The sequence below is a fragment of the Rattus norvegicus genome, chromosome 15 (genome assembly GCF_021556685.1).
Source record: "Rattus norvegicus strain SHRSP/BbbUtx chromosome 15, alternate assembly SHRSP_T2T, whole genome shotgun sequence".
Taxonomy (NCBI): domain Eukaryota; kingdom Metazoa; phylum Chordata; class Mammalia; order Rodentia; family Muridae; genus Rattus; species Rattus norvegicus.
Window position 1 is genome coordinate 40,222,679 of NC_141548.1, and position 14,121 is coordinate 40,236,799.

General features: G+C 43.3%; 1 protein-coding gene across 32 annotated transcripts in view; it reads right to left on the reverse strand.

The window, feature by feature from the left end:
- The window catches only part of Gucy1b2 (guanylate cyclase 1 soluble subunit beta 2), an 82,350-nt gene that overhangs the window by 16,228 nt on the left and 52,001 nt on the right, over positions 1–14,121 (reverse strand). For 17 of the 32 annotated variants that reach the window (XR_015637882.1, XR_015637877.1, XR_015637880.1 and 14 more), the window contains one exon: positions 3,536–3,829. The exons of 13 other annotated variants lie outside the window; for them this stretch is intronic. Coding sequence is in view for 9 of the 19 variants with exons in the window: in XM_087584986.1 (XP_087441112.1) it covers positions 3,684–3,829 (146 nt within the window). In the remaining 10 variants the exon portion in view is untranslated. Of the gene's footprint in view, positions 1–3,535; positions 3,830–14,121 lie in introns of those variants that run through there. 2 more of the 32 variants (NM_001270711.1, NM_012770.2) reach the window with 1 other exon arrangement.

Consider the following 14,121-nt stretch of genomic DNA (forward strand, 5'->3'; position numbering starts at 1 on the left):
AGGGGCCGGGTCTGAATGCACAGCTGCAGATGAAGTGCTCCTGGAGAACAAACCGAAAGGGATAAAGAAAAAGAAAGCCACAGATTAGCATGAGGCTGCCTCAGCCAGATGGTCCTCTGAGGAGAGCACGTTCCTCTGCTTGCTTTCTTCAGTCTTCAGGCCAGCGCACAGCACCCACTCTCTGCAGGGACAGCAATGATCTCACCCTTCAACCAGGCAACCCTCTCTTTCTTTCTCACACAACATGAGCTGAAGGAAACTTGGAAGTGAAAGAAAGAGACTAAGAAGGGATGGGGGGAAAGCCAGACGTCTGTGAAGAATGAAAAAGTCTTAGCCTAGGAGAGGGATAAGACACCAGGACTGAAGGAAGTGTCCAGAAGCATCAGCTGGGCACAAAGAGAGCCACTGGAAGAGAAAGCTGCAGACCCCTCTCCTCAGTGCCCAGAAATGTTGCCTCTGCCACCCAGGATTGGCATGGTATGCGGGACAGTGGGGTCAGGAGCAGCCTGACTTTCTGTGCTCCCAAAGCAAGATAGCAGAGAGTTCTCAACTTCTTATGTAGAAACTCTCACCTTCCTCCATGGCTAGAGGCCAATGAGTCTGCCAGTCATTGGTCTGAGGACCAGCCATCTGCCACCATCTGGACAGGCAGTGCCTAGGAGAGGTGCCCTGAGGTGGAAGAAGCTAGGAGAGACTGGAGCAAGGCAGGGTTATGAGGTAAAATGAACCTGCCAAGCTGTAGTTGTTGAGGGCAGTTGCCTGGAATGTTCTGCTCTGGGAAGGGCTCTATCTAGAGTCATGCTGTCCACTAAGCTAAGTGTTTCCTGTTCCTGAGCAAGCCTCTTACTTGAGTGGCAGCCCAGGTCTGCTGCTGGCCATGAGGCAGACCACCAGATGGTGTGTGCTAGGGCACAGACATTCTCTGAGCTAATCAGCTCAGTAGGAGTTAATACACCTCACCTGGGTTCAAGGGCCTCCATTCACAGAAGGTTCCAGACCAAATGAAGGTGCATTTTGAAGAATTAGAGGCCCTGTGAGTGAGCCTTTTAACAGCCTTGCCAAGCCTCCCAAGTGTGGTGGTTTGAATGAGAATGGCCAACCTTCCCCACTGTGATGGACTCTGATCTCTCTAGAACTGTAAGGACAAATAAACCCTTCCTTCTGTAAGTTACCTTGGTTGTAGATAGAAAAGTAACAGACACATTCAAACGCCAGGAAGAGTGTCTCTAGCATCATTTACACAGCTCCAGGTGGTACCAAACGCAGGGAGGGGGCCTTTCTTTTACATATGTAAATGAGTATTTAAATCATAACAAATGTGGAATGAAAATTGTCCCTGTTTTTGTCCTGAGCCATGGCACCTGCCGCACAGTTCTGGCAATTTTAAGAACAATGTTCAGCGAAGTGGCATATTGTACTGTGACTGCCGCAAAACAATCCAAGACCACAGGCTCTGGCTTTTCTCCTTCCAAACTGAACTAGAAAGGCTTCCCACCAAACAACTGCTTTGCTCTTGGTCTCCCGGGTGATACTATTGCCTATAGTGGCAGTTCTAGCGGGGGCTTTCCCTCATGGCACAGCTGGAGAGTTTCGAAGGATATGGAAGCAGCAATGGGCCATGGACTCCACTGTCTTTCCTTCCCCTCACTTAAGCAAGGAGATGCCACACTTAGGACCAGTTTTTAAATGGCCCACGAGGCAGACTATCTGATTATCCCTAACACCGTAGACTCAATGATAAATGCAACGTAGAGTCAGATTCCAACATGACTCCCTATGTCTCCTGGGTCCACTCCTCCACACTGCCCTATCTCTTCCAGGTATAACCAAGAGTCAGGCTATTTCCAAGCAGTATGGACTCAGGCTGTTAACTCTACCATGCTCCCAATTCCTGTTCCATCAAGGTAAAGCTAGATGAGCTGTCAAACAGGGTTGCCTCTAGTAACTGGGGTACAAGCAACATCTGCACACAGGGCCAGTGCCTAGTGCTCAGTTATTAATGTTACCAACTATGGCTACCATGGGCACTGTTGTCTTAACTTCATGGAATTCTCACAAACAAAGCCTGTGAGGAGGGACTGGGGAGAGACTAGTGGGTAAAATTCTTGTGAAAGTACAGGGACCATGTGAAATTGGGACACTGGATACACATTCACAACTCCAGTTGGGGAGCTGAGACAGGTGGGTGCTGGGAGGGGTTCCTGACCAGTCTAGCCAAACCAACAAACTCCAGATTCAGTGAGAGATCTTGTCTCAGAACATGAAGTGGGAAGGGATAGAGGAAGACACACAGAATCAAGACCTGAGCACAACTGCACGTGTGTACCTACTGTGTGTGCATGTGTGTGCACACTCATCTGTACTTGTGCACACAAAACCTGTGAGGTAAGCAAGATGGCCGCCACTACCCCATTTTACTGTTGATGTGTTTTATAGAGAAGAGTGTCCTGTTATGTAACATAGGGCCTTGATAGGCTAGGCGAATACTCTAGCATTAAGCTACATGCAGCATAGTGGATGAAATGGATACGACACATGAGGAACCAGAAATAGAGTCCACGGCTACTGATGCCCGTTGCATTCAAGTCTAACCCTGTCTTGTTTTGCTGGGCTACAAGTGACACCTGCCCACTTCTCAACAAAGACACGGTTGCCAAGATATGAGCAAAGAATTTAGCTCTGTGCCCTTCCTCTCCCACCCCTGGGGTTGGCTGTGGACAGGATCTAGTCCTGTCCATGCCTTCCTGGGAGACACTAAGTGTAATTGATGTATTGATGCCTGTTGGAATCGGAACTTACCAGCCAGGATGTGTCACAGTTCTTTGTGCCCGTAAGACCTTTCTTATTTTTTAGATGCAAAAATACCATCTTTTCTCACCATCCACATGGAGATGTGTGATCATAAATAACCTCGGTTTGCCCTTAGTCACCTGTCCCAAGGCCTACAGGTCAGGAAGGCTCTGAGTATACCCTCCCCATGTCTACAGAAAACAGTTCTATACCTAAAATTAGAACTAGTGATAGGCCCCTGCCCAGGACCTGGCTGTTAGGCAAGACTTGGCCTTGGCTCTATTCTTTCCCAAATCTGTCCTCTGCCTATTTTCACATTTCTTTTCATTTCACGTTTAAGAAAAAAGTCTCTTGGGAAATGAGGCTTTTCCTCTGATGCTTCCCAGAATTCCCAGGACCGAGGAGAAAAAAATGGCTATATTTCAGCCTGCTGGCCCAGTGCCTTCCACAGCACAGCTGTCTTAAGGGTAATACAAATTGCAGGGTCTGGGTCTCTTTAACTCCTCATCCTCTCTCCTCCCACTACCAGTTAAAGGCTACACTGGAGCCCAAGGTCAGGGTGTCCCTTAAGAGTGGCCCCTAGGGCACCTGTCCAGAGGCAAGGGTTTGGGGGAAGTGATGGAGCTGAGAGCAAGCAAACAGAAACAGACCCACAGGCAAAGTCAACATCCAGACAACACAACCCAAGTTGAAGGTTGGCCATGAACCATCACTGCAAAGCATATTCCCAACCTTCAGGCTTGTGTTTCATTTCTAATTTTTTTATTCTCAAAGGGGCCCCAAGGGAGATATGGAAACAAAAACATTTTGAACTTAAGCATTTTTATAAATTAATTCCCTTTGCTGCCATGGAATACAGGAAATGGATCCCATAGGATCACTTTTTCTCGTGATCACAGCACAACACAGAAAGCAGACAGCACAGGGCCACTAGCAACGACACTTGTCTTGGTCTCATCTGGTGATGGCTGGTTATTGACTGCATCTGTGGAGTTTCGCCCTGCCACTGGGCTCCCAGCAAGTGTGACTTCATTAGAAGCTAAAACAAAACAGAAGTGTCAGTGAATAAGGACTCCAGCTGGCTTCCCTGCAAGGGGACTCCACTGGAGCCAGGTCCCGGAACACAGTTTGGCCACTCTGTATGCTAAAGTCTTTACAGCTACAGCTGTACTCCTCAAGCCCCATTCTTCTCTATCATTTTGTTCTGCTGTGCTGAGCCACCATGTCACCACATCTGTACAACTCACATGCCCTTGCTGGCATGTGACTGTCCCTGTGCTCCAAACAGCAAGGCCACAGGGGATGAGGCTCAGACCTGGTGCCATTCCCTGGAGTGTGTGGCACTGCTTGCTTGTGACTGCTAAGTTTCTTACACTCTGCGTCTCATGTTTCCTGATCTGTAAAAGGGAGAAACTAGGAATTGAATTGATGATTTACTTCAAGTGATTAACGCATGGTCCCACATGGAGAGAAATCTCCAACAGCCAATCTGTCTTCATGTGGGAGGCCAGAGAGCAGACAGGAACAGGGCTGCCCCTGGGATGTGAGCCAGGAGAGAAGGAGAGAGTAGGGTAGAGAACTGTGACTACCGGAGACTGGATGGCAGAGGCTGACCCAGTCTTGCTGCCTGCCCACCCTGCAGTAGCTCAGATTTTGGTCACATGTCTTCTCTATAGTACTCATTGTTTCAGAGACACTTATGTTCAGAAAGTGAGGTCTAATACATCCAGCATCCCAGAGAGCAATCAATCAAATCTGTTCTCCCTTCCACAGGGGTCAGTAGGCTTCTGTGGTGTGGAGTGGGGGCTGTTCACACCTGAGGCTTCTCCACAAATATGCATCATGATCAGTTTTGCTTTAGGATCTGAAGAGCACTAGGCAGTTTCAGGCTGTTTGATAAAGTATTTCATGAATGTAAGAGGTGACTCAGAAATATGGGGCTTCTGGGCTCCTCTGCAGTCTTGTGTCCTCAGACACAGAAGAGGTGAGGATGGAGGGGGGTGATCCTAGAGAACAGAACCTGCCGCTGGGCAACGCCAGAGGACCAGTTATGTGCAGAGTTTAAATGACCTAAAGTGACATGGAATTGAGTTCCATAGAACTCTCAGATGCACATATTTGTTTTCGAATATGGCACTCATATGGATGTGGTCCAAGTGGAGTGGCTAAGTACTCATATCACTAGCTAAAGGTTCACCCGATACCTACAGCATCTCCCTGCTCTGCCACCAGTCAGCAAATATGAAGACAAATACTCAATCATATTTAGCCGGCAACTATTATCTATTCCAGTAATAATAGGGTTGGTGTGTTTTGTTTTTTGTGCTGATTTTGTTCTTCTTAATAACCTCTATTTCTTTCATTTTTAATTATGGAGTTTATTGCACAACTAGGTTTCATGGAAACCTGATACTATAATTTCAAAAGTGCTTAAATTTCTCAGAAATAGACTGTGCGAGTTGAATGATGAAAGAGTGTATTTAAAGAGTTTGGGTTCGATCTGTGCCTTTAGGCTGGCCTTGTGCCACAGCTATCTGTACCCCAGTCCCACCCCACACCCCAGTCCCGCCCAGGGAGAGTAGGTCTCCCAGGAGTATGGACACACAAAAGATCACAGCTAACAGCATCCCAATCCTGCCCAAAAGGAGCTTGTCTCCTAGGAATGCTGACACACCAAAGACCACAGGCCCACAGACTCACCGGAAGGACAAGCTCCAGTCAGAGACAGCAAAACCAGCTTACACTAGAGATAACCAGATGGCAAGAGGCAAGCACAAGAACATAAGCAACAGTAACCAAGGCTACTTGGTATCATCAGAACCCAGTTCTCCCACCATAGCAAGCTCAACATACCTGAAAAGCAAGATTCTGATTTAAAATCATATCTCATGATGATGATAGAGGACTTTAATAAGGACATAAATAACTCCCATACAAAAACACAAGAGTACACAGGTAAACAGGTAGAAGCACTTAAAAAGGAAACACATAAGCCCCTTAAAGAAACAGGAAAACACAACCAAACAGGTAAAGGAATTGAACAAAAACATCCAGGATCTAAAAATGGAAATAGAAACAATAAAGAAATCACAAAGGGAGACAATACTGGGGACAGAAAACCTAGAAAAGTGATCAGGGGGTCATAAATTCAACCATCCCAACAGACTACAAGCGATAGAAGAGAGAATCTAAGGCATAGAAGATACCATAGAAATCATTGACTCAACGGTCAAAGAAAATGCAAAATGCAAAAAGCTCCCAACCCAAAACATCCAGGAAATCCAAGACACAAAGAAAAGACCAAACGTAAGGATAATCAGCATAGAAGAGAGCTAAGACCCCCAACTTAAAGGGCCAGTAAACATCTTCAACAAAAGTATAGAAGAAAACTTCTCTAACCTAAAGAGATGACCATAAACATACAAGAAGTCTACAGAACTCCAAATAGATTGGACCAGAAAAGAAAGAAATACCTCATGTCACATAATAATCAAAACACCAAATGCAAAAAAAAAAAAAAAAACAAAGAAAGAGTATTAAAAGCAGTAAGTAATAAAGGTCAAGTAACATATAAAAGCAGATCTATAAGATTACACCAGACTTCTCACCAGAGACTATGAAAGCCAGAAGATCCTGGGCAGATGTCATACAGACCCTAAGAGAACACAAATGCCAGCCTAGGCTACTATATTCAGCAAAACTTGCAATGAACATGAATGAAGAAACCAAGATATTCCATGACAAAACCAAATTTACACAATATCTTTCTACAAATTCACCCCTACAAAGAATAATAGATGGAAACACACAAGGAAGGAAACTACACCCTATAGAAAGCAAGAAATTAATCTTCTTTCAGCAAACTAAAAAGAAGATAGCCACACAAACTTAATTCCACTTCTAACAACAACAAAAAATAGCAGGAAGCAACAATCACTTGTTCTTAATATCTCTCAACATCAATGGACTCAATTCTCCCATAAAAGACATAGACTAACAGACTGCATACGTAAACAGGACCCAGCATTTTGCTGCATAGATGAAACACACCTCAGTGACAAAGACAGACAGTACCTCAGAGTTATAGGTTGGAAAAAAATTTCAAGCAAATAGTGCCAAAAGACAAGTAGCCATTTTAATGTGGAATAAAATCAACTTTCAATCAAAAGTTATCAAAAAAAAAAAGATGAGGAAGGACATTTCATCCTCATCAAAGGAAGAATCTACCAAGATGAACTCTAAATTCTGAACACCTATGCTCCAAATGCTAGGGCATCCCATTAAAAAAAAAAACTTACTAAAGCTCAAAACACACCTTGAACCTCACACAATAATAGTGGGAGACTTCAAAAACCCACTGTCACCAATGGATAGATCAGGGAAAGAGAAACTAAACACAGACACAGTGAAACTAACAAAAGTTGTGAACCAAATGGATTTAACAGATATCTATAGAACATTTCATCCTAAAACAAAAGAATATACCTTCTTTTCAGCACCTCATGATATGTTCTACAAAACTGACCATATAATCAATCACAAAACAAGCCTCAACAGATACAAGAAGATTGAAATATCAGATCACCATGGAGTAAGGCTGGTTTTCAATAACAACAAAAACAACAGAAAGTCCACATACACATGGGAGCTGAAAAACTCTCTACTCAATGATAATTTGATCAAGAAAGAAATAAAGAAAGAAATAAAAGATTTTTTAGAGTTTAATGAAGATGAAGACAAAGCATACCCAAAACTGTGGGACACAATGAAAGCAATGCTAAGAGGAAAACTCATAGCTCTGAGCAGGCGCCCATAAAGAAACTGGAGAGAGCATACACTAGCAGTTTGACAGCACACCTGAAAGCTCTAGAACAAAAAGAAGCAAATGCACCCAAGAGGAGTAGACAACAGGAAATAATCGAACTCAGGGCTGAAATCAACTAAGTAGAAACAAAAAGAATTATACAAGGAATCAACAAAACCAGGAGCTGGTTCTTTGACAAAAATCAACAAGAGAGATTGACCCTTAGTTAGACTAACCAGACGGCACAGAGACAGTATCCAAATTAACAAAATCAGAAATGAAAGGGGAGACATAATAACAGAAACCAAAAAAATTTTTAAAAAAATTATCAGATCATACTACAAAAGCCTATACTCAACAAAACTGGAAAATCTGCATGAAATGAATAATTTTCTAGGTAGATACCAGGTACCAAAGTTAAATCAGGATCAGATAAACCATCTACCAGTCCCATAACCCCTAAAGAAAGAAAAGCAGTCATTAAAAGTCTTCCAACTTAAACCAGCCCAGAACCAGATGGTTTTGGTATAGAATTCTATCAGATCTTCAAAGAAGACGCAATACCAACATTGTCCAAACTATTTCACAAAATAGAAACAGAAGGGGTACTACCTGATTCCTTCTATAAAGCCACAATTATGCTTATACCTAAACCACACAAAGACAGATCAAGGAAAGAGAACTTCAGACCAATTTCCCTTATGAATATCAATGCAAAAATATTCAACAAAATTCTCGCAAACTGAATCCAAGAACACATCAAAACAATCATCCATCATGGTCAAGTAGGCTTCATCCCAGGGATACAAGGATGGTTCAATATATGGAAATCCATCAATGTAATGCACTATGTAAACAAACTCAAAGAAAAAAAACCACATGATCATTTCATTAGATGCTGAGAAAGCATTTGACAAAATTCAACACCCCTTCATGATAAAAGTCTTGGAAAAATCAGGAATTCAAGGCCCATGACTAAACATAGTAAAAGCAATATACAGCAAACCACTAGCCAACATCAAACTAAATGGAGAGAAACTTGATGCAATCCCACTAAAATCAGCAACTAAACAAGGCTGCCCACTCTCTACCTACTTAATCAATATAGTTCTTGAAGTCCTAGCCAGAGCAACCAGACAAGAGAAGGTCAAAGGGATATAAACTGGAAAGGAACAAGTCAAAATAACACTATTTGCAGGTGATTTGATAGTATACTTAAGTAACCCCAAAAATTCCACCAGAGAACTCCTTCAGCTGATAAACAACTTTAGCAAAGTAGCTGGATATAAAATTAACTTTAACAAACCAGTAGCCTTCCTCTACTAAAAGGATAAATGGGTGAAAAAAGAAATTAGGGAAATAACACCTTTCACAATAGTCACAAATAATATAAAGTATCTGGGGGTGACTCTAACCAAGCAAGTGAAAGATCTGTTCAACAAGAACATCAAGTCTCTAAAGAAAGAAATTGAAGACCTTAGAGGATGGAAAGATCTCCCATGCTCATGGATGGACGGGATTACCACAGTAAAAATGGCCAAGTTATCAAATGCAATCTACAGATTCAATGCAATTCCCATCAAAATTCCAACTCAATTCTTCATAGATATACAATGAGCAATTCTCAAATTCATTTGGAACAACAAAAACCCAGGATAGGAAAAACTATGCTTAACAATAAGAGAACATCTGGGGGAATCACCATTCCTGACCTCAAGCTGTATTACAGAGCTATTGTGATTTAAAAAAAAAAACTGCATAGTATTGGTACATAGATAGGCAGGTAGATCAGTGGAATAGAATTGAAGGCTTAGAAATGAACCCACACACCTAAGGTCATTTGATCTTTGACGAAAAAGCTAAAACCATTCAATGGAAAAAAGACAGCATATTCAACAAATGGTTCTGGCTTAAGTGGAGGTCAGCATGTAGAAGAATGCAAATTGACCCATTCTTATCTCCTTGTATAAAGCTAAAGTCCAAGCAGATCAAGGACCAGATACAATCAAACTAATAGAAGAGAAAGTGGAGAAGATCCTCGAACACATGGGCACAGGGGAAATTTTCCTGAATAGAACACCAATGGCTTATGCCCTAAGATCAACAATCAACAAATGGGATGTCATAGTCATAAAATTCAAACTTCTGTAAGGCAAAGGACACTATCAATAAGACAAAATGGCAACCCACACATTGGGAAAAGATCTTTACCAACCCTACATCTGATAGCGGGCTAATATAAAAAATATACAAAATATACAAAGATATACAAAATATACAAGGTTGAGTGATGGGGCTACCCGCCCACCCATCTCAAAATTTTAACCCAGAACTGCTCCTGTCTAAAGGACATACAGGGACAGAGTGGAGCAGAGACTGAAGGAAAGGCCATCCAGAGACTGCCCCACCTGGGGATCCATCCCACAAGCAGTCACCAAACCCAGACACTTGCTGATGCCAAGAAGTGCTTGCTGACAGGAGCCTGATATAGCTGTCTCCTGAGAGGCTCTGCCAGAGCATGACAAATACAGATGTGGATGCTTGCAGCCAACCACGGGACTGAGCACAGGACCCCAGTGGAGGAGCTGGGGGAAAGACTGAAGGAGTTTGCAGCCCCATAGGAAGAACAACATATCCAGCAACCAGAACCCGCAGAGCTCCCAGGGACTAAACCACCAACCAAAGAGTGCACATGGAGGGACCCACGGCTCCAGGTGCATGTGTAGCAGAGGATGGCATTGGCTGGCATCAGTAGGAGGAGAAGCCTTTGGTCCCATGAAGTTCTGTTGCCCCAGTGTAGGGGAATGGTAGGGTGGTCCTGCGGGAGTGGGTGGATGGGTGGGTGGGGGAGCACCCTCCTGGAGGCAGGCGGGTGGAATGGGGGATTTTCAGAGGGGAAACTGGGAAGGGGTATCACATTTGAAATATAAATAAACAAAATAGCCAATAAAAATTAAGAAAAAAAGAGTGTGGGTTCCTTTTTATGCCAGTATCACAGTACAGAATTGCAGAACACAGTGTGGGGCTTTTGTTTGTTTGTTTTCTATGGAAAACACTTGGGGTTTGGAAGATGGCTCAGTGGAGAAAGCGGCTTGAATGTGAGGATTATAGTTCAAATCTCCAGAAGCTACATTGTGTCTGTAAAGTTCCTTGGGGTTGGCAGTTAACTGGTTATCCCAGCACACAGCCCGGGAGGTGGAAACAGAATCTCTCAGCAACACGGCCATGTAGACTCTGAAACACGTAGCACCACATTTGGTGAGAGAGCCTCCCTCAATATGTAATGGTAAAGACACCTGATATCAGACCGAGGCCTCCATACACATGCACACAACATCCACAAACCTGTGAACCCACATACATGCACAAGCATAGCACACACATACATTTAAAGCAAAAACCTACCTGGCCCTCTGTCTCCATCAACACTACAAAACAACTGAATTCTGCCTCAGTTTCCCCAGATATAAAAGCTTTGCTCATTCTGATTTCCTCTACACTCATAGGTATGTGATGCTGAGAGGGCGTAGGACATGTATGACTCAAGACATAAGGCCCTTGCCCACTCTTGGCATCCACAAGAAACACTGGCAAAGTGGCACACACCCATCACCCCAGCCTTTGGGCAGATCTCCGGAGCTCACCAGCCAGCCTAGCCACCCAGTGAGCTACAGGTTCAGTGAGAGACTCTGTTCCTAAAAGCAGGGGGGACTTCAACCTTTGGCTTCCTTAAGATATACACTGACTGCACCTGCAAACACACAAGCACACATGCATGTGCATGAATACATGTAAGTGTATATGCATACACAGTAGAACGTTCTGATTAATTACACATCCTGATTCATTGTGAGGATTTTCTCTATGGATTAATAACCCCCACACAGCTGGGATAATCTAAACATGAACCCTACATCCGACGAACGTAATTGTTCCTGAAGATCTTAGAGGAAAGCTCGGGATTTTCAGATTGTTAATGTCACTGAAGTCATTCTGTATACATGCAGCTATATAAGACCGCTGGAATTTCCACTTGATACTATATAATGTGATATTTAATGATACCATATAAACATGTGACAGCACAAGTTATGTGGGTACTATGTCAAGCACACTGGTTTTGTTTGTTTGTTTTTAATTTCCTTACTCTTCTGAAATGTATTTCAGGGGCGGGAGACCCCTCTCAGCAGTGCTCAACAGTTAGGAGTGCTGGCTGTTTTTCTAGAGGAGCAGGCTTCAATTCCCAGAAGCCATGCAGCAGTTCATAGCAGTCTGTAACTCCAGTCCCGGGGGGAGGGGGTTGATATGCTATTATTGCCTCCACAGGCATAGTACATATATGCTGCATGGATATACACACAGGCAAACTACCTATGTGCATATACATGTGAAATATGTATTCAAACACAAATGAAAACAAAGTAAAAATAAAATTTATGTCAAAGACTAAAGGAAAGTAAAAAGCAGTATAAAATACACACAGCCAAACACACACACATGTGACTTCCATTTTTATAAGAGAACTCATATATATATATATATATATATATATGCACAAAAAGCTATGCACCTAAGTGTTTAAAACATTACTCTCTCTGGGTGATAAATCACAGGGGAGTTCATTTTCTTCTTTTGGTTTTTCTGCACTTTCTGTTATAAAAAAATAAGTTTGAAATATAAGTTAACACAGAAATAATCTTTGATTAGACAAAACACACAGCCCAGTACTAAAAGCAGCACAACATTTGGAAACAGACTGGACATACATAAGTGGAGACAATGTCTGTAGATGATATACCTCACTAGGCAGAATCCATTGTGTGTACTAGACTGCTGGTTATGAGGGTGTGGGGTGTGGCATTTGCCAGGAAAGTAGAGTGGAGTTTGGGGAAATGTTATTGTCCCGGGGAATAGCAGTTGGGTTTCAATCATTCCTGGCTAGTGAGGGCAAGACTCTGGAAGTCTACAGACTATGATAAGAGTTTACAAGCAGGGATTCTAACACGTGTGAATAAAACCATCCTTTTTTCCCCTTATGCACTGTCACATCTGTCCAACTACCTAGATAATAAAACATGAAAGATCAAATTTGGCTTCATCACTGCCACTCTATGATTGGGGCAGAAGGTTTGGGCAAAGCCTGGACACAGACAGACTCTTCAGTCCTCGTCATCTGCAAGCTTTTGCCCTATTTCAGTTTGACCCTAGCAGAAGCTTTACGAGTTCTAATATCTGGCCGCAAAGAGGTATACTGTTGGCTCGATCCCAGGACCCATCATTTTCCTGGGTCCACCGTTCGCTGTGTGACATTAATGGGCTCTGGAAGAAAGAGAGGCAATGGGCTGGCCAAACCAGAGTGTGTCCAGAGAAAAGGGGAATGAGTCTCAGAAATGAAGGGGAATGTGGAAGAGGCAGGGGTTCAATTCCACCAATAACAAGAGAACTCTAAGCTAGGAGTACAAAGGGCACAACAGCATCTCCAGGACATGGAGCGAGGGTGTCATTCTAGGTTTGTCTCCTGTTTCTTTTCCATGGGAGCAAGGGAGCCCGTGCTGTGGAGGAAATATGTCTCCAACTTGCATTATGCCCTTGAGTGATCAGAGCAGAGTCTCTGCCCAGTTCTGCTGTCACTGGGTCTCTTCAGCTACAAGGCTTCCGGGTGCTTTGTGTGCATCACCCATGCCTACCACCAGTGACTGATGCTCTTTGAGAGGTTGGAGTCCTCACTCCCACATGAGGGTCCTTTATTTTCCTGCTTATCTCATGCTCCCTGTGGTGGTTTGACTGAACATGTGTCCTGTTGACTCACGTATTTGGACACACGGCCTCCAGTTGCTAGTGCTGTTTGGGGAGGCCCTTAAGGGCTTGCTTGTTGGGAGAAACTATGTCACCGGCATGTGCTCTTTGAGAGTTTAAATTCTCACACCATTTTTAGTTCAGTTCCTTTGCTTTGTGTTTGAGGATTAGGATTAAGCCCTCAGCTTCCTACTCCAGCCGCCAGGCATGCACTGTGGATTCCATTCTGGACTCTTGTCGCTCTGGAGCCATTAACCAAAATATACACTTTTGTAAGTTGCCTTGATCCTGGTGTTTTACCACAATGACAGAAGAGTAACTAAGACACACACTACACACAGAAGGTCTTTTTCTGTAAGTTACTAAACATAACTAGACATGTATGCACTATTGCAATTTTGTGCCTAACTACACATTTTTTTCCAAATGAGCTCTCAGCAAATAGGTCTTAAAGTGACTGTCATATAAACATCTGGAGTCTGTGGGAATGTCTCCTGTTCAAAGCATTCCTCAGAACAACTACGTGAAGTAGGTTCTTCAGAGTGACGAAAACAAATGCTTGTAGCAGACTCTAACACAACCCTGGCAATTCCCCACTCCACTGCTCTCTGTCTTTATGATGGCTCCTGACCCAGCAGTTTACTAGAATTGTAGTAAAACTGTCAATCCAGAGTCACAGACCCCATGCTGGACCGCCTGAACTGTCTTCAGGGTGAGGCCCAGCTATCTGT